Below are 21,008 nucleotides of genomic sequence, written 5' to 3' on the forward strand. Positions count from 1 at the left end.
CTCTCTTCAGGTCATTGACCAGGTCCTGCCGTGTAGTTCTGGGCTGATAACTCACCTTCCTCATGATCATTGATGCCCCACGAGGTGAGATCTTGCATGGAGCCCCAGACCGAGGGGGATTGACCGTCATCTTGAACTTCTTCTATTTTCTAATAATTGTGCCAACAGTTGTTGCCTTCTCACCAAGCTGCTTGGCTATTGTCCTGTAGCCCATCCCAGCCTTGTACAGGTCTACAATTTATCCCTGATGTCCTTACACAGCTCTCTGGTCTTGGCCATTGTGGAGAGGTTGGAGTCTGTTTGATTGAGTGTGTGGACAGGTGTCTTTTATACAGGTAACGAGTTCAAACAGGTGCAGTTAATACAGGTAATGAGTGGAGAACAGGAGGGCTTCTTAAAGAAAAACTAACAGGTCTGTGAGAGCCGGAATTCTTACTGGTTGGTAGGTGATCAAATACTTATGTCATGCAATAAAATGCAAATTAATTACTTAAAAATCATACAATGTGATTTTCTGGATTTTTGTTTTAGATTCCGTCTCTCACAGTTGAAGTGTACCTATGATAAAAATGACAGACCTCTACATGCTTTGTAAGTAGGAAAACCTGCAAAATCGGCAGTGTATCAAATACTTGTTCTCCCCACTGTACATCTCCCATGATTCACCACTTCTCTGTTTTAAGGAGAGGGCGGCACTCTAAAGCTTCTTCAATCCAAGACCAAAGTAGGCCTATATAACACCATGGTCCATCTGAGATTGTTTGATTGACAGACATGTGAAAGACAGTTTACAGACATTGTTTTAAATTATACTACTGTAAGTGATCCTAGAGAGGAAACAAACAAATTAAGTGATATATAAATTATATTACTGTAAATGATCCTAGAGAGGAAACAAACAAATTAAGTGATATTGGTCATTTTGTTATTTTATTTTTTATTTCACCTTTATTTAACCAGGTAGGCTAGTTGAGAACAAGTTCTCATTTACAACTGCGACCTGGCCAAGATAAAGCAAAGCAGTGCGACACAAACAACAACACAGAGTTACACATGGAATAAACAAACATACAGTCAATAATACAGTAGAAAAAGAAAAGAAAGTCTATATACAGTGAGTGCAAATGAGGTAAGATAAGGGAAGTAAAGGCAATAAATAGGCCATGGTGGCGAAGTAATTACAATATAGCAATTAAACACTGGAATGGTAGATGTGCAGAAGATGAATGTGCAAGTAGAGATACTGGGGTGCGAAGGAGCAAGATAAATAAATAAATACAGAAAGGGGATGAGGTAGTTGGATGGGCTGTTTACAGATGGGCTATGTACAGGTGCAGTATTCTGTGAGCTGCTCTGACAGCTGGTGCTTAAAGCTAGTGAGGGAGATATGAGTCTCCAGCTTCAGTGATTTTTGCAGTTCGTTCCAGTCATTGGCAGCAGAGAACTGGAAGGAGGAGTTGGCTTTGGGGGTGACCAGTGAGATATACTTGCTGGAGCGCGTGCTACGGGTGGGTGCTGCTATGGTGACCAGTGAGCTGAGATAAGGCGGGGCTTTACCTAACAGAGACTTGTAAATGACCTGGAGCCAGTGGGTTTGGCGACGAGTAGGAAGCGAGGGTGTCACGATCGTCTGAATGAATGGACCAAGGCGCAGCGTACTTAGATTTCCACATGTTTAATAAATATGAAACTCACCAAAAACAATACAGAAGAAAACGAAACGTGACGTTTTGGGCTGCTCACAGGCAGCTACACAAAAACAAGATGCCACAAACAACAGGTGGGAAAAGGCTGCCTAAATATGATCCCCAATCAGAGATAACGATAGACAGCTGCCTCTGATTGGGAACCATACAAGGCCAACAAAGAAATAGAAAACATAGATTGCCCACCCTAGTCACATCCTGACCTAACCAAATAGAGAATTAAAAGGATCTCTAAGGTCAGGGCGTGACAGTACCCCCCCCAAAGGTGTGGATGCCGGCCGCAAACCTGAACCTATAGGGGAGGGTCCAGGTGGGCATCTACCCTCGGTGGCGGCTCCGGTGCGGGACGCAGATCCCGCTCCGCTTGTGGCTCTGACAACTTCGGCGGCGCCTCTGGTGCGGGGATCGTTGCCAGAAGCTCCGGACCGTGAATCATCGCCAGAGGACTGCGGACCGTAGATCGTCGCCGGGGACTCCGGACCGCAGATCGTCGTCAGGGACTCCAGACCGTAGATCGTCGCTGGAGGAACTGAACCGTGGATCGTCGCCGGAAGCTCCGGACCGTGGATCGTTGTCGGGGACTCCGGACCGTAGATCGTCGCCGGAAGCTCCGGACCGTGGATCGTCGCAGGAGGAAACGGACCGTGGAACGTCAACGGAGGTTCCGGACCGTGGATCGTCGCCGGAGGCTCCGGGCCATGGATCATCACTGGAGTGCTCCGGGCCATGGATCATCACTGGAGGCTCCGGGCCATGGATCATCACTGGAGGCTCCGGGCCATGGATCATCACTGGAGGCTCCAGGCCACTGGAGGCTTCTTCCACAGAGTATAAAACCACCCGTGACAAAATGTACATTTTGTGCCAAAGAGACCCACGGTAAGCCGGACGTCTCGAATGGTTAAGAAGATCAGAAAACATGAAGTGGTAGCTACATGTTGAAATGGTTGGCAACTCTACAAAAGTCAAAAACACAAGGACGAGGTCCCCACATTGAAATGGCTTAGAAATCTATGAACTAAAGAACAATTATTCAGACTGCAGCTGTTTAAATACTTTAGTCTGGTAAACGCTTCCGATCTAAGAAAATTTCCGAATGGTACTCTGAAGTATCCATTCTAACAACCTATGACTTTGATCTCTGGTGGACAAACCAGAGGCTCTCTGTCGACGGACTATACAGCAGACGGATTGGCAATCGCAGAGAGGGACAACAAAGGCAGACACTCGTAAATATATAAATTGCAATTTCTTTTCGAATGAGCGGTTGTTCATGATCAAAATATTAGCAATTTCTATGTATGTAGTGAATCCACTCTTGAGTTTCCCACTCTTGAACTACCCCACCCATTTCCTTTGTCTACCAAGCCGTCATATCAGCTTAGCCTACTAGGGACTTTCCTATCATGATAGTAACCAATGTATGACCTGTGTGTGTGTGTTTATGTAATTCTGTGATTGATTAAGTTAGTTAGTAAAAAATAATTAAGACAATTTGTATATAGCTAATTCATGATTCTATGCTAGGGTTCGTGCAGATATCCAAGGGTTTGTGACGTTCAATAATGAGACTGATGAGGTAAAATTAATTAATATGCGGCTGTTTTGATAAGATATGAAAATATCTGAAGAGTTATATTCGGAAATTGACACTCTATAAACAACCTTTTTCCGTGGTGCCCCGACTTCCTAGTTAATTAAAGTTGCATGATTAGTTTAATCACGTAATTAAATTACGCATAGAGAATTGATTTCTTGATTAAAGTTGCATGATTAGTTTAATCGCGTAATTAAATTACACATAGAGAATTGATTTCGTAATATACAGTCGTCACATTTAATTATAGTCAATGACGCGACAGTACACTATAGGGCACATGGAGCCAGTCTCTTCACTACTACTACTACCACACGCACGCACGCACACACACACACACACACACACACACACACACACACACACACACACACACACACGCACACGCACACGCACACACACACACACACACACACATACACACACACACACAGGAACACACACGCACAGAAACATGCAGTCAGCCAAAGTCTAAATTTGCCACTCCACAGGCAAGGGCCCCCACAATTTCAGACAACTTTTTTATTAATTTGTCAATGAGTGTGTGTGTGTGTGTGTGTGTTGTTTGTGTCAAGCATGTGTTTCCATTACAAATCACAAAGGGGCGCCATTGGGTTACTACATGCCCAACGTTGCCATTCTTCAACTGCTATGTATCCGTTGCACCATTAGGGGGTGGCAGAGTCTCGTTCTAGACGATGGGGGGAGGGGGGAGACAGAGATGCGAGAGAGAGAGAGTCGGATGACAGACACTAATAACAAAATAGTCTGGTACTCGACTATCTATTACATGTGTTTGCTCAATGTGTAGCTTATTGTTCTCCCTTTTTCCTGACGCTCCTTTATCTCAGTTAGGCCCTATGTCAGAGTCAGCTGATTGGAACAAAAGACTACACTGTTCTTGTACACGTGCTTGCCTGTGCATTTATGGTTTATGTGTTCCCCTAGTCTTGTCACTAAGGCGTGTGACCTCATAGGCCTACTCAACTTTCCCTAACCTGCAGGCTTAGGCTATTATTAATTATAGTATAGATATTTCAATCGAAAACCGGCATTCTTAATGTATTTGGGATATATTTTATAGACCACTGTTATGTTCAAGCTGTAGGCTACTTTCTTTTATTCAAAATTGAACGTTATTTATTACTTTTCTGACGAGAACGAACATACTGCATTGAAGATCGTAAAAGTAGCCTAGAGAAAAATAAGAGATAGAAATAGTACGTTTCCTAGTTGGCTGCAACATATTCACTTTCAGACAGTTAAAATAGTTTGCTTGATCACAGTGTTGTAGTCGGTTTGATTGATCGCCTATGTCATTGCACAGTGAGAAATGATGATCATTGAAATCCATTGACATAATAATGAAACTGCTGACAGAAAGCTCGTTCCCGCGTCTGGATTTCTCGCGGGCGTCCCGGAGTAGCTGTTACCTGAATTGCACCTGCAGGCGTCACATCCACTTGTCACACACATACCCACATTTTCACACGGTTCCAGTGAGCGCGCATCTCTCTCACACACACTCTCCACTCGATAGCAATCGGATTCCACCGATGTATCGCGGACGACTCCGGCGAATCGTTGTTAACGTGCGCGCCTCACACATATTAGGTCGGCTCACACCTTCTCTTCCGTGACTTTGATGGGGACTTGGACAACAGGGAGAGAAAATGCCTGTGATGAAAGGATTACTTGCGCCGCAGAACACGTTTCTGGACACCATAGCCACACGGTTTGACGGCACACGTAAGTTTGTTCTCTTTCTCTTTGATGCTTAATGGGACCTTAACCTATATCCTGTTAGGCTATTCGTTCAGTCCCAACCCGTTTGTTGCACTTGCTTTCTAAGATTTAGATTTATGGATATTGCTAAATCAATTGGTAGGAATACGGCTTTTAGTCATAATATGTATATTTCTTCCAAAACAGCCAGTGAAATCAAATCACAAACTAACAGTAGAGCAAGTTAATGCAGGTAGGATATATTTTGAAAAGTTATTTTTCTCTTGAAAATGGAATAGCCTATGTTTAGTTGCTCATGGTGCCCAGGGCTATATGCTATATCTGTGTGGTATATAGTTAAAAGACTTGTTCAATTTGTTGGCACATAACAGTTTTTTAGACACTGTATAATGGAGATGGGCGCGAGCGCTAACCTATTGGTCTACTCGCGCTGCAAAGTTCAGCACCACGGACAGCGAATCACCCTCACTAGAATTTCCAATTTTTAAATTGTTTTATTTCACCTTTATTTAACCAGGTAGGCTAGTTGAGAACAAGTTCTCATTTACAACTGCGACCTGGCCAAGATAAAGCAAAGTATTGCGACACAAACAACAACACAGAGTTACACATGGAATAAACCGTTTATGACGCGCACCCACTCAAGCGCTCCTAAACAACAATCATTTAAAGTTACATTTCTAAACCTAGAGAATAGTCTACTTTGTAAGCAAGTTAACAAATATCCTTGTTCCAATATGACACATTTCCCAACAGTCATTAATCCTTACACAAAAACAGTTGTGATAGTGATATATTCAGGCAAACACATTAAGTAAAATGAACATTTCTTATTTCCGCTCTCTGACTGCCAAGTCCCGCGGTGAAGCTCTGACAGTAGCAGTCGCATCTATCCAAATGAATGAATTGGTCAGCGGCACCTACAGCAGGGGGGTTCGCTTCCCTAGGCAGAGGCACACGCAGGGCTCTTTAGAACGGCCGCTTTCTCTCTTTCTCTCGAAAAGCAACTCATTTGCAGTCACGGACCAGGGTGTTGATATAACCAACCTTAGTCTCTGAGAAGTCTGTTAGTTTAGAGTGCAGTTTAATGTTGCTTGTTCTACTGCATTAACTCTACAATTAGCCTGGGCCAGAAGTAGCCTGGTCCCAGAAATGTTTCTGCTCTCTTGCCATCTCCTTATGGAATTGTCATACCATGTCATATTCAGACCAAGTGTTTCTGAATCTTTAACTGGTCACAGAAAGGAGATGGCGCTCACTTTGGGTAGCCTAGACTAACAGGGTTAGGCCTATACTGTTGGCGTATTTATTATTATTTATTGTGTCTCAGCATTGCTCATTTCATGTCACCCTAATAATAACACTCAATCTTAACTGATTTACAATCTTCTTCAGTGGTGGCTCCCACTTTGGCTTGCTGTAATTGGTCAAAACCAGACAGTCTTATATAGGTAGCCTGCCACGGTATGTCTCCTTTTCCTGGAAGGAACCAGCTGTTTTTCATTGCTCTTATTCTGCTGTGTGAGTTGATAAATTACTCTAACTCTTATGGCGTTACCGCGGACTACAATAGTCCATACCGCTTTATTCCAGACTTCATAAACAAATAGCCGGACGATTGAGTGTCACACCATGCTGCAGATGTGGAGGGTAGGATAGATTTGAAGCTGTTTCGGAGGGACAGCAGGTAGCTACGTCCATGTCCCAAACGTCACCCTGTTCCTTTATTATACTGCACTATAAAGGGAATAGGGTGCCGTTTGGGATGCACACAATCCCACATCTTAATGGTCCCACTATGGAATTGAGGCTTAAAAACCAATACAGTACTGCAGTGAGCTTCACTACAGCACCCCAATAAACACACCACTGTCCTTGAGCGGCAGCAGCCAGGAACCTGGTATTAACAGGGGTTGGAACTGGACGGGGGAAAAATGGAAGCAGTGGAGCCTGACCAGACAAATTGGGTCTGGTGGCTGGTGCCCTGATCTGACCAGAGATGTGGGCCCAGATGAACAGGAAGAGGAAAGAACTGTCAACTGGCTGACATTGTTTGGATTGGCCCCTATAGAGATGTCTTCATTGTAACGATATGCGACAGGACAGGTGTCCCCTACAGGTTCTACTAAGTGTCCTCAGACTGTATGTACACTGTATGTAAACTGGTTTACACCTGGGGCTGCAGAAGATAATTGGTAAACATTGTTGTTTTCATGTCAAGACTTCCAGTTGACTCTAATAGTTCAAACTTCAGTTTGTTGATTTTGAGACAAAACCTGCCAACTGAGGATCTGACTCAGGATCTGACATGACCACACGTGCGTGTGTGTGCATGTGTGTGTGCGAGTGTGTGTGTGTGAGCACGCAAAATTGGAACCAGAGGACATTGAACAGGCCATCTCATGAATAGAGCCCTCTCCATGGGTGCTAGTGCACGTCTAACTGGTACATCATAAGAAAATATCAACGATCATGTGACATCATGATCATCATCCAGTCAAGTTTTGGGATATGTTATGTCATTTCAGTTACAAGTCATTACTCACTTTTGCAATGTGGAATACACTGACTCACATTCAGACTTAGCTTAAACATGGGAGACACTGTACAATAGAACTACACACTGTGTACAATAGGCCTACACGCTGTGTACAATAGGCCTACACGATGTGTACAATATGCCTACACACTGTGTACAATAGGCCTACACACGGTGTACAATAGGACTTCACACTGTGTACAATATGACTCCAACTTGACATGTAACTTCAGTGGTTAACATTGGAGATAGTTAATTGCCTAAATTGTTTACCCAAACTCCAAGTAGAATGCTGTGTAATATTTCCCATCATGCTCTTCTGTCACGACCGTTCTGAAGATTTTCCGCTCTCAGCAACACCAGGCAGGTAATTACAGCTAAGCACTGACACGCTTTCTCATATAGGTGTGTGAGTGTATGTGTGTCGGCTGTGGTACGGCCGCAGCGCCTGTGTGTGTCTGTACTTTTATGTGTGTGTGTGTGTGTGTGTGTGTGTGTGTGTGTGTGTGTGTGTGTGTGTGTGTGTGTGTGTGTGTGTGTGTGTGTGTGTGTGTGTGTGTGTGTGTGTGTGTGTGTGTGTGTGGGTGTGTGGGTGTGTGTGTCTATATGTGTATGTGTGTGTCTATATGTGTCTGTGTGTGTGTGTCTATATGTGTGTGTCTAAATGTGTGTGTGTCTATATGTGTGTGTGTGTGTGTGTGTGTGTGTGTGTGTGTGTGTGTGTGTGTGTGTGTGTGTGTGTGTGTGTGTGTGTGTGTGTGTGTGTGTGTGTGTGTGTGTGTGTGTGTGTGTGTGTGTTATGAGAAGAGAGCAGGCAAGTCCCATCCATTGATTAACTTTTCTTTAAAGAAACATCTCTAATTGAGCCGTCGGAAGATTCGCCTGAGGATTAGAGAAGTACAGTAAATGAGTGTTTAAAGCTGGCACAGGTCTGGCTCAGGTCTGGCACAGGTCTGGCTCAGGTCTGGCTCAGGTCTGGCACAGGTCTGGCTCAGGTCTGGCACAGGTCTGGCTCAGGTCTGGCACAGGTCTGGCTCAGGTCTGGCACAGGTCTGGCTCAGGTCTGGCACAGGTCTGGCACAGGTCTGGCTCAGGTCTGGCACAGGTCTGGCTCAAGTCTGGCACAGGTCTGGCTCAGGTCTGGCTCAGGTCCGGCACAGGTCCGGCACAGGTCTGGCTCAGGTCCGGCTCAAGTCTGGCACAGATCTGGCACAGGTCTGGCTCAGGTCTGGCACAGGTCTGGCTCAGGTCTGGCACAGGTCTGGCACAGGTCTGGCTCAGGTCTGGCACAGGTCTGGCTCAAGTCTGGCACAGGTCTGGCTCAGGTCTGGCTCAGGTCCGGCACAGGTCCGGCACAGGTCTGGCACAGGTCTGGCTCAGGTCTGGCACAGGTCTGGCACAGGTCTGGCTCAGGTCTGGCACAGGTCTGGCTCAAGTCTGGCACAGGTCTGGCTCAGGTCTGGCACAGGTCTGGCACAGGTCTGGCTCAGGTCTGGCACAGGTCTGGCTCAAGTCTGGCACAGGTCTGGCTCAGGTCTGGCTCAGGTCTGGCACAGGTCTGGCTCAGGTCTGGCACAGGTCTGGCTCAAGTCTGGCACAGGTCTGGCTCAGGTCTGGCTCAGGTCTGGCTCAGATCTGGCACAGGTCTGGCTCAGGTCTGGCACAGGTCTGGCTCAGGTCTGACTCAGGTCTGGCACAGGTCTGGCTCAGGTCTGGCTCAGGTCTGGCTCAGGTCTGGCTCATGCTTGCGAGAAGAACAATTCCCTAATAATCCTGTTTACATGGACACATCTGAAATCAGGCTACCTGGTGGGACACTGCTGGAACGCCGACTAAACTGTTGAAAATGAAATGTCGTAATAATTACCAAGACTGCTCAGAATACCAGGTGTTCTAATCGGCGTATGCTTACTTAGATTTGGACCTTACGCCGATTAAGATAAACACAGTAAGGTGTTCACATGACTAATGCCATACACATCCTGCTGCCATAATCAGTTTAATATCGAATTATTAGTGTGCATGTAAACATACTCATAGAGATCACAGTGGTTCACCTTTCTGTGAAGTGGAATGGTACTGTGTGATGTTATGGCTGCATCCCAAATGAAACCCTATTCCCTTTATAGTGCACTACTTTTCACCAGAGCTGTATGGTCCCTGGTCAAAAGTAGTGCATTATATAGGGAATTTTGAGACGCAACCTATGTCTCTAAGTATTGACCTCTGACCTCATGATGACTCTCTGAGGTAATTATGAAGTTTGAAAACTTTAAAACAATCTTCTCAGTGGTATCCTTCCAGTGGAGGCTGGTGGGAGGAGGTATAGGAGGACGGGCTCATTGTAATGGCTGGAATGGAGTAAATGTAGCAGAGTCAAACATATGGTTTCCATGTTTGATGTGTTCAATACCGTTCCATATATTTCATTCCAGCCATTACAATGAGCCCGTCCTCCTATAGCGCCTACCACCAGCCTCCTCTGTATTCTTCCCACTTTAATGTGATTAGTTTGACCCAAGTCACACCTTGAAACACTATGAATGAACAGTACGTTGTTATTACACATTTCTTACACGTTTATTGCTTTGTGTATATGAAAGACACCTAGAATGGTGACGACACAAGTGACACAAGTGAGTGCAATGGCAGTAAGAAACGACATGGGTAAAAGAAGGCTGTTAAGGAGACACCCTCAGGAGACACTGTCAGCACTCAGCCATTGGCCTCATTCTAAGGTTACAATAGAGTATGGCAACTGAACATTTAAATGGGGAGTCTCCTCTGTTTGTTCTAGGAACTTCAGGAAGTTCCATAGAAATGTGGCTCCTTCCTAGAGCTCTGGAGTCCTGTCTGTCGCCGTGGACATTCCGCTTCGGTAACCAGCCTAATTAGTGCAATTCGGAATCCTAATCATCATCTCTAGTGGAGTGTTGAAAATGATCATCAAATGGGGTTTCACTAACGCAAGTCTGGGCCGAGACACACTCAGCCATTTTTAGACTTTATTAATTGTTCACGAGGGGAATAGAGAGAAGGAGAGAGAGCGGGAGAAGGAGATAATGAGAAAGACAGATAAAGGGGGAAGAAGATAATTAGAAAGAGAGAGAAGGGGGAAGACAGGGAAATAAAATGGATTCAAAATAGGGGGAATGGATTCGATAGGTAGTGAGAGCGAGGAGAGAGGGAGGTTCTGATGAGGCAGAGAGGAAGTCAGATAGTCATAGAGGCTGGAGAGAGGGGAATCCAGAGAGACAAAGAGTGGGAGAAACAGAGAGAGAGAGGCAACTTCCTTACAAATGACAGGAATTGATCAAATGTAATGTTTCTAGTGATATGAGCCAGTGGGATTTGGTGATAGAGAGGAAAACTACAGTATGATTAAAGCTGAGGTGTTGTCTAATGATTTGCGCTCTTCAGTTACTCAGCATGAGAGGATTCTAGTTGACAGAGCTGTGTGTGTATATGTGCATATTTTTTATTGTGTTATCGCATCTCCCTCAAGATCGCTTTTGTACTGTGATGATGGATTAGTGGAGAGAGGATTGTGTTATCGCATCTCCCTCAAGATAGATTTTGTACTGTGATGATGGATTAGTGGAGAGAGGATTGAAATCATTATGAATGGGGATGATCACCTGATCAGCTGGAAATGAGTAAGCTACCCTCCAGAATGTCTGTACTAACATTGATTACCCCGAATATCATTGATTATCATTAATATTGATTACCCTGGTTCGCTTTGTGTGACTGTAGTAGAATCAACTGTTGTTTCTGTTTGACTGTAGTATGGTTACCTTGGTGTGACTGTAAGCTTGGTTACTTTGGTTGGACTGTAGCCTTGGTTACCTTGGTGTGACTGTAAGCTTGGTTACTTTGGTTGGACTGTAGCCTTGGTTACCTTGGTGTGACTGTAAGCCTGGTTACTTTGGTTGGACTGTAGCCTTGGTTACCTTGGTGTGACTGTAAGCTTGGTTACTTTGGTTGGACTGTAGCCTTGGTTACCTTGGTGTGACTGTAAACTTGGTTACTTTGGTTGGACTGAAGCTTGGTTACTTTGGTTGGACTGTAGCCTTGGTTACCTTGGTGTGACTGAAGCTTGGTTACTTTGGTTGGACTGTAGCCTTGGTTACCTTGGTGTGACTGTAAACTTGGTTACTTTGGTTGGACTGTAGCCTTGGTTACCTTGGTGTGACTGTAAACTTGGTTACTTTGGTTGGACTGAAGCTTGGTTACTTTGGTTGGACTGTAGCCTTGGTTACCTTGGTGTGACTGAAGCTTGGTTACTTTGGTTGGACTGTAGCCTTGGTTACCTTGGTGTGACTGTAAACTTGGTTACTTTGGTTGGACTGTAGCCTTGGTTACCTTGGTGTGACTGAAGCTTGGTTACTTTGGTGTGACTGTAAGCCTGGTTACTTTGGTTGGACTGTAGCCTTGGTTACCTTGGTGTGACTGTAAGCTTGGTTACTTTGGTTGGACTGTAGCCTTGGTTACCTTGGTGTGACTGTAAGCCTGGTTACTTTGGTTGGACTGTAGCCTTGGTTACCTTGGTGTGACTGTAAGCTTGGTTACTTTGGTTGGACTGTAGCCTTGGTTACCTTGGTGTGACTGTAAACTTGGTTACTTTGGTTGGACTGAAGCTTGGTTACTTTGGTTGGACTGTAGCCTTGGTTACCTTGGTGTGACTGAAGCTTGGTTACTTTGGTTGGACTGTAGCCTTGGTTACCTTGGTGTGACTGTAAACTTGGTTACTTTGGTTGGACTGTAGCCTTGGTTACCTTGGTGTGACTGTAAACTTGGTTACTTTGGTTGGACTGAAGCTTGGTTACTTTGGTTGGACTGTAGCCTTGGTTACCTTGGTGTGACTGAAGCTTGGTTACTTTGGTTGGACTGTAGCCTTGGTTACCTTGGTGTGACTGTAAACTTGGTTACTTTGGTTGGACTGTAGCCTTGGTTACCTTGGTGTGACTGAAGCTTGGTTACTTTGGTTGGACTGTAGCCTTGGTTACCTCAGTGTGACTGTAAGCTTGGTTACTTTGGTTGGACTATAGCCTTGGTTAACTTGGTGTGACTGTAAGCTTGGTTACTTTGGTTGGACTGTAGCCCTGGTTACCTTGGTGTGACTGTAAACTTGGTTACTTTGGTTGGACTGTAGTCTTGGTTACCTTGGTGTGACTGTAAGCCTGGTTACTTTGGTTGGACTGTAGCCTTGGTTACCTTGGTGTGACTGTAAGCCTGGTTACTTTGGTTGGACTGTAGCCTTGGTTACCTTGGTGTGACTGTAAGCTTGGTTACTTTGGTTGGACTGTAGCCTTGGTTACCTTGATGTGACTGTAAGCCTGGTTACTTTGGTTGGACTGTAGCCTTGGTTACCTTGGTGTGACTGTAAGCTTGGTTACTTTGGTTGGACTGTAGCCTTGGTTACCTTGATGTGACTGTAAGCCTGGTTACTTTGGTTGGACTGTAGCCTTGGTTACCTTGGTGTGACTGTAAGCTTTGTTACTTTGGTTGGACTGTAGCCTTGGTTATCTCAGTGTGACTGTAAGCTTGGTTACTTTGGTTGGACTGTAGCCTTGGTTAACTTGGTGTGACTGTAAGCTTGGTTACTTTGGTTGGACTGTAGCCTTGGTTACCTTGGTGTGACTGTAAGCTTGGTTACTTTGGTTGGACTGTAGCCTTGGTTACCTTGATGTGACTGTAAGCCTGGTTACTTTGGTTGGACTGTAGCCTTGGTTACCTTGGTGTGACTGTAAGCTTTGTTACTTTGGTTGGACTGTAGCCTTGGTTATCTCAGTGTGACTGTAAGCTTGGTTACTTCGGTTGGACTGTAGCCTTGGTTAACTTGGTGTGACTGTAAGCTTGGTTACTTTGGTTGGACTGTAGCCTTGGTTACCTTGGTGTGACTGTAAGCCTGGTTACTTTGGTTGACCTCTCCTAACACCGCTAGTGTGCTCTGTCTTTTGCTCAGATGGATGAATGTGATGGAAGCCTCCAGAACATCTTCTCCTCCTCTCCTCTATTTCCACTCCCTCTGTTTAGACCTATCTCTCCTTTCCCTCCCTCTCTCCTCTTGTCCATACCTTCATCTCTCCCTACAGCTCTCTTTGTCCTTCTATCTCTCACTGTCACTCTCTCCTTCTCTCCATTTCGCTATCTATCCCTTTCTACCACACACTCGTTCACCTCACAAATCACAAGCATTCTGTAAATAGCTGAGGTATTTGGTGTTCAGGATGGGATAGGGGTGTCAAGGAGGGGTGTGTGTGTGTGTATGTATGTATCCATCTGAGTTTCTGTGTGTGTTATAAAACTAAAATCTGGGGCAGAGTGGAGTAGAACGTGTTTGAGAACCCCCCCCCCCTGTTCAGAAGAGTATTGGGAGCGAGGTACTGTATACCTGATGCTGTGCTTTGTAACTCAGATTCCCCTGTCCTGACCCACCTAGCAGTGAGCTGAGGAATGACTTTGGACCTGGGATATGACATGGGTGTGTGTGTGTGTGTGTGTGTGTGTGTGTGTGTGTGTGTGTGTGTGTGTGTGTGTGTGTGTGTGTGTGTGTGTGTGTGTGTGTGTGTGTGTGTGTGTGTGTGTGTGTGTGTGTGTGTGTGTGTGTGTTTGTGACTGTGTGTGTGTGTGTGACTGTGTGTGTGACTTTGTGTGTGTGTGCTTGTGTGTGTGTCTGTACGGGGGATCTCCTTTTAGCACAAGGCAGACTGCTTGTTTCTATTTTTCTCTCTAGGAGAACATGTCCCTGAGCTCGGGTGTAGGATCAATTTGACCTGACCTCTTTCCTAAGCGCGTTTTCTTGACAAATTGGACAAAATCATTGCATATTGCCATGCAAAATGTCAGAATTGCTGTAGCAAATCCAAGCATTTTTGCCTGCAAATATCACATCAAATCGCTGGGAAATCCTGCAGGGACCAGAATAAGGTGCTGTTTGAGACACAAAATGGGTGGAGGTGATGAGGGGGTGTGGCTTCAAGCATTCAGTTGGGGATTCCTCTCTCCTCTCTCCTTCTCTCCTCTCTCCTTCTCTACTTGGACATCTTATTTAGACTTTCCTCTCCTTTTCCACACCTCTTTTATTTCTCTGTCAGCGTTTTAGTTCCTCTTCCCCTTCATCCTTAACTTTCTCATTCTATCTCCTTCTCCATTCCTCTTTTAAATCTCTTCTCTCAACTTTCCATATCCCCTCCCTCCCTGTGTGATGATCTATTGGCTGTTACACTTGAGCAATTAGGCAAAGAGATCCAGAACAGAGAGAGCGAGAGAGATGTTAAGAGAGAAAGAGAGAGTCAGATACAGAGAGGGAGAGGAGGAAGAGAGACCGAGAACGTGGAATGGAGGATGGGAAGAGAGAGAAAGGGAGAGAGAGAGGGAGAGAGAGAAGGAGAGCGAGAGGGAGAGGATGAGAGGGTGGGGGGTGGACAGGTACAAGGACGTATGGAATTCTGGGATCGACAGGTAGTGAGAAGATAGGAAAGGTGGAAAGCAGGGAGAAGAAGATGGTGGAGAGGAGGGAGGAAAACATGGTGAAGAGGAGGGAGCAAGTGTGACAGAAGTTGGAGGGAATAAGAGGGATGGAGAGAGAAGAGGGAGAGATGGAGGGATTCTGGGGGTTGTGAGAGGAGGAAGAGTAATTAGACAGTGAGATCCAGAACAGTAGGAGGGAGACCGAGAGCAGCTGGGAGAAGAGATGAAGAGCAAAATGGAGGAGAGAGGAGCGATGGAGGGAGGAGGTAGAGGGACACCACCGCACAGACACAGCCTAAAGGAGGGGGAGAGGGGGAGAGATGTAGGGGGATAGAGAGAGGGTGGGATAGAATGGTGTAAAATAGATTATGTGGGGGAAGTGAAAGGGGGAAACATATGTATACAGAACAGAGGCTGTTAGAGATGGAGGGAGAGGGAAGGGAAGTGCGTAGAGCGACTGAATGAAGGGAAGAGATTAAAAGAGAATGAAGGAGAGGAGAGATGGATTGCGAGGAGAAGTGGATAGGAGTGTTGATGGGGGGGGGGGGGGGGGGGGGGGGGGTATGGGTTAGGAGAGAGATCAGTGAGGGGATTGAATGGGTGAAAGTGTAAAGTTGGGTTGAGATTACAAGTTGCTTCTGATTATTCAAAAATGTCTGCAACCCCCATTGCCCCAAATCAGTCCCGAGCCTGGATTCAATCTGGGCCATTAGAGAGCAAGACACATCCAGATGGGGACACCTGTGTGTCTGTGTGTGTGGCACGAACACACACACATATACGCACACACGCATACACGCACGCACGCACACACACACACACACACGCACACACACACACTTCGGTAAACGTCTCTTAAGGCTAAGCATCAACCTCTCCTCCTCTCAGAGGGGGACTATTCGACAGGCAGGACGGGGACGGGGGGGGGGGACGGGGGGGTTAGGAATGTGGGGTCTGTCTCTGGTTCCTCACTCAGTGTCTGGAGGGTGTGTTTGTGGGCGTGTGCATGTGTGTGTGTTTGCGCGTGCATTAGTGTGTGTGTGTGCGTCTGTTTGTGTGTGAGTGTGCGTGTTCATTACATCCTCCTGACAGCAGTCCCAAGGTGCACTGCTGCCTGGTCTATAACGCCCGGCGCATTCTGCTGTTGCAAGTTAAAACATAATAAAAGATTCTCCTCAGACTCAAGACTCCCTTCAGTAAGTCAGAGAGTGTGGAGACAGATACAACTCTGTGTGATTAAAGGAATTATTACAATGGAACGTCTCCTCATTGAGGGACGTGTACAAGCATTCTGGTTCTGAAGCGTCATATTTTAACACAGAATTCCTGTCGTTTCCTTTGACAAAGGTTGACACGAGACATAAAACAATTACATTTCAAAAAGAGATGGTTGAGGCAGCACATTTATTTCGGGATGAAACAACATGAAAACAATGGCAGTTGTAATGACTAGCGATAGTGATCCTACTGAGTCTTAGGTCAATGCCTTGGCGATCATCATTCATTTTACAGATTCACATAACACTTTAGGTCAAGAGGGCATAATAGCTTAATTAATAGACCTGAAGATTAATGTTATTTTTTTCTCACCACCACCACACACCCACCCACACACCCATACACCCATACACCCAACCACCATCCTCTGTTCATACACCCTACCCACCCTCCCCCCTCACACTTCAGTAACTCTCTTACTATAGCAGGGATGGGCAACTCCGGTCCTCAACGTCTGTCTGCTAGTGTCTGTTCTAACTCTCAGACCAGCGTCTGTCTGCTAGTGTCTGTTCTAACTCTCAGACCAGCGTCTGTCTGCTAGTGTCTGTTCTAACTCTCAGACCAGCGTCTGTCTGCTAGTGTCTGTTCTAACTCTCAGACCAGCGTCTGTCTGCTAGTGTCTGTTCTAACTCTCAGACCAGCGTTTGTCTGCTAGTGTCTGTTCTAACTCTCAGACCAGCGTCTGTCTGCTAGTGTCTGTTCTAACTCTCAGACCAGCGTCTGTCTGCTAGTGTCTGTTCTAACTCTCAGACCAGCGTCTGTCTGCTAGTGTCTGTTCTAACTCTCAGACCAGCGTCTGTCTGCTAGTGTCTGTTCTAACTCTCAGACCAGCGTCTGTCTGCTAGTGTCTGTTCTAACTCTCAGACCAGCGTCTGTCTGCTAGTGTCTGTTCTAACTCTCAGACCAGCGTCTGTCTGCTAGTGTCTGTTCTAACTCTCAGACCAGCATCTGTCTGCTAGTGTCTGTTCTAACTCTCAGACCAGCATCTGTCTGCTAGTGTCTGTTCTAACTCTCAGACCAGCATCTGTCTGCTAGTGTCTGTTCTAACTCTCAGACCAGCGTCTGTCTGCTAGTGTCTGTTCTAACTCTCAGACCAGCGTCTGTCTGCTAGTGTCTGTTCTAACTCTCAGACCAGCGTCTGTCTGCTAGTGTCTGTTCTAACTCTCAGACCAGCGTTTGTCTGCTAGTGTCTGTTCTAACTCTCAGACCAGCGTCTGTCCGCTAGTGTCTGTTCTAACTCTCAGACCAGCGTCTGTCTGCTATTGTCTGTTCTAACTCTCAGACCAGCGTCTGTCCGCTAGTGTCTGTTCTAACTCTCAGACCAGCATCTGTCTGCTAGTGTCTGTTCTAACTCTCAGACCAGCGTCTGTCCGCTAGTGTCTGTTCTAACTCTCAGACCAGCGTCTGTCTGCTAGTGTCTGTTCTAACTCGCAGACCAGCATCTGTCTGCTAGTGTCTGTTCTAACTCTCAGACCAGCATCTGTCTGCTAGTGTCTGTTCTAACTCTCAGACCAGCGTCTGTCTGCTAGTGTCTGTTCTAACTCGCAGACCAGCATCTGTCTGCTAGTGTCTGTTCTAACTCGCAGACCAGCATCTGTCTGCTAGTGTCTGTTCTAACTCTCAGACCAGCGTCTGTCTGCTAGTGTCTGTTCTAACTCTCAGACCAGCGTCTGTCTGCTAGTGTCTGTTCTAACTCTCAGACCAGCGTCTGTCTGCTAGTGTCTGTTCTAACTCTCAGACCAGCATCTGTCTGCTAGTGTCTGTTCTAACTCTCAGACCAGCATCTGTCTGCTAGTGTCTGTTCTAACTCTCAGACCAGCACCTGTCTGCTAGTGTCTGTTCTAACTCTCAGACCAGCATCTGTCTGCTAGTGTCTGTTCTAACTCTCAGACCAGCGTCTGTCTGCTAGTGTCTGTTCTAACTCTCAGACCAGCATCTGTCTGCTAGTGTCTGTTCTAACTCTCAGACCAGCGTCTGTCCGCTAGTGTCTGTTCTAACTCTCAGACCAGCGTCTGTCTGCTAGTGTCTGTTCTAACTCTCAGACCAGCGTCTGTCCGCTAGTGTCTGTTCTAACTCTCAGACCAGCGTCTGTCTGCTAGTGTCTGTTCTAACTCTCAGACCAGCATCTGTCCGCTAGTGTCTGTTCTAACTCTCAGACCAGCGTCTGTCTGCTAGTGTCTGTTCTAACTCTCAGACCAGCGTCTGTCCGCTAGTGTCTGTTCTAACTCTCAGACCAGCGTCTGTCTGCTAGTGTCTGTTCTAACTCTCAGACCAGCGTCTGTCTGCTAGTGTCTGTTCTAACTCTCAGACCAGCGTCTGTCTGCTAGTGTCTGTTCTAACTCTCAGACCAGCATCTGTCTGCTAGTGTCTGTTCTAACTCTCAGACCAGCGTCTGTCTGCTAGTGTCTGTTCTAACTCTCAGACCAGCGTCTGTCTGCTAGTGTCTGTTCTAACTCTCAGACCAGCGTCTGTCTGCTAGTGTCTGTTCTAACTCTCAGACCAGCGTCTGTCTGCTAGTGTCTGTTCTAACTCTCAGACCAGCGTCTGTCTGCTAGTGTCTGTTCTAACTCTCAGACCAGCGTCTGTCTGCTAGTGTCTGTTCTAACTCTCAGACCAGCGTCTGTCTGCTAGTGTCTGTTCTAACTCTCAGACCAGCGTTTGTCTGCTAGTGTCTGTTCTAACTCTCAGACCAGCGTCTGTCTGCTAGTGTCTGTTCTAACTCTCAGACCAGCGTCTGTCTGCTAGTGTCTGTTCTAACTCTCAGACCAGCATCTGTCTGCTAGTGTGTGTTCTAACTCTCAGACCAGCGTCTGTCTGCTAGTGTCTGTTCTAACTCTCAGACCAGCGTCTGTCTGCTAGTGTCTGTTTTAGATTGGGGAAACAGGTGTGTCACTCTGTGAGCAATTTGTCACGTTAATGGCTCAATTAAGCTCCAAGCAACAAGAGAAAGGTAGCATCCCAAATGACACCCTATTCCCTATATAGTGCACTACTTAGTATAGTACACTACTACTTTGACCAGAGTCCTCAGGGTGAATAGGGTGCCATTTGGGATACAGATGGAATCAGCAGACACTCAGGCCCCTGATGATGGGAGTTGCCCAACCCTTAACAACATTATCTGCTGTGTTAGTTTCTACTCTCATACACTATCCACAGTGACCTAGACCCCATCCTCACCCTCATAATTATTAATTACCTTGATTCCGTGTCTTGTTTTGACAAGACAACAACTTTTCCCTGCCATCGGAGTAGCCCAAATTCACATAGTTATCGGTAAAAGTGTATTCCAAATATTCCTTGTCTTACTCTTACCAGACAACAACTTTATCCTGGCCTAACTTACATCATCACTGTCTAAACCAGGGTTGCATTCACTAGAAACCAAAATGATAGAAAACTGACCTAAATGAGGAGGGACTACCTAAACGTGCAAAAACGTTTTGCTACGGTTTGCGCTAATGAATGCGACCCTGTATTCTTTATCTTTGATTCCACCAGACAGCAACTTCATCCTGGCTAATGCCCAGGTGTCCAAGGCCCAAGGCTTCCCTATTGTCTACTGTTCAGATGGCTTCTGTGAGCTCACAGGCTTCTCCCGCACTGAAGTCATGCAGAAGAGCTGTGCCTGTAAGTTCCTTTACGGCCCAGAGAGCAGCGAGACTATCATCCTCAGCATCGACGAAGCCCTGGACGAACGCAAGGAGTTCAAGGAAGAGATCATGTTCTACAAGAAGACAGGTAAGGAAAGGTGTGTGTGTTGAAGTCTGCTACAATTGGACTCCACTACTCATCTCCTTCTGCACTGATCTGCAGAGCTTACTATGAATATGCTCACACTTGTTCAGTCCTTTCACATCAATATTTTAGCAGCAACATCAATATGTCTGAATCACTTACATACCACCATCAAGATTAGTTGCTCGGATACTATTCAGGCAAAGGTTACTTGGACACTTATTTAACATGTGCATTAAGGTCTAATAACATGTGGAAATATTACAGAATGGACCTTTATGTGATGGGCAGTGGGCATTTCCTGGTTGCTATTTCTGCAGTGTTCCTATTTAGACCAGTATAGATGGATGGAGGGAGAAAGGGAGGGAAGGAAGGAAGGAAGGAAGGAAGGAGGGAGGGAGGGAGGGAGGGAAGGAAGGAAGGAAGGAAGGAAGGAAGGAAGGAAGGAAGGAAGGAAGGAAGGAAGGAAGGAAGGAAGGAAGGAAGGAAGGAAGGAAGGAAGGAAGGAAGGAAGGAAGGAAGGAAGGAAGGAAGGGAGGGAGGGAGGGAGGGAGGGAGGGCCCTGCGGTCATTACTTAACACTCATTACTTAACACACACATGAAACTTTAATAACACTCAGATCGGGTGGCAGCTCTCTCTCTCTCTCTCTCTCTCTTTCTCTCTCTGTCTGTCTCCCTTTCTCGCTCTCTTTATTTCTCTCTCTCTCCCCTCATTACCTTCTCAGATTCTCCCCATTCTCTTGCTTACTTTCCCTCTCATTCCCTCTCTCATTCTATCTCTCATTCTATCTTTCATTCCCTCTAAACTGAATCATGAAAGGTGGAATAGTAAATGTAGGTTTCCCTCTGTCTTTGCCTGTGAGAGGGAGTGCTGCAACTGTTCATACACAACCAGAGGCAGGGTTTTCTGTGTGTTTCATGGTGAA

The 21,008-nt window shown here is 46.0% G+C and overlaps 1 protein-coding gene across 1 annotated transcript in view; it reads left to right on the top strand.

Moving 5' to 3' along the window:
• The first annotated feature begins 4,852 nt into the window (after window positions 1–4,852).
• Window positions 4,853–21,008, top strand: part of LOC139555138 (voltage-gated delayed rectifier potassium channel KCNH8-like) — a 95,427-nt gene continuing 79,271 nt past the window's right edge. The window contains exons 1-2 of the mRNA XM_071368675.1: window positions 4,853–5,052; window positions 19,844–20,083. Of these exons, the coding sequence (XP_071224776.1) occupies window positions 4,977–5,052; window positions 19,844–20,083 (316 nt within the window). The 5' untranslated portion in view covers window positions 4,853–4,976. The remainder of the gene's footprint in view (window positions 5,053–19,843; window positions 20,084–21,008) is intronic.

This window comes from Salvelinus alpinus, chromosome 26 (assembly GCF_045679555.1).
Source record: "Salvelinus alpinus chromosome 26, SLU_Salpinus.1, whole genome shotgun sequence".
In the NCBI taxonomy this organism is placed as follows: domain Eukaryota; kingdom Metazoa; phylum Chordata; class Actinopteri; order Salmoniformes; family Salmonidae; genus Salvelinus; species Salvelinus alpinus.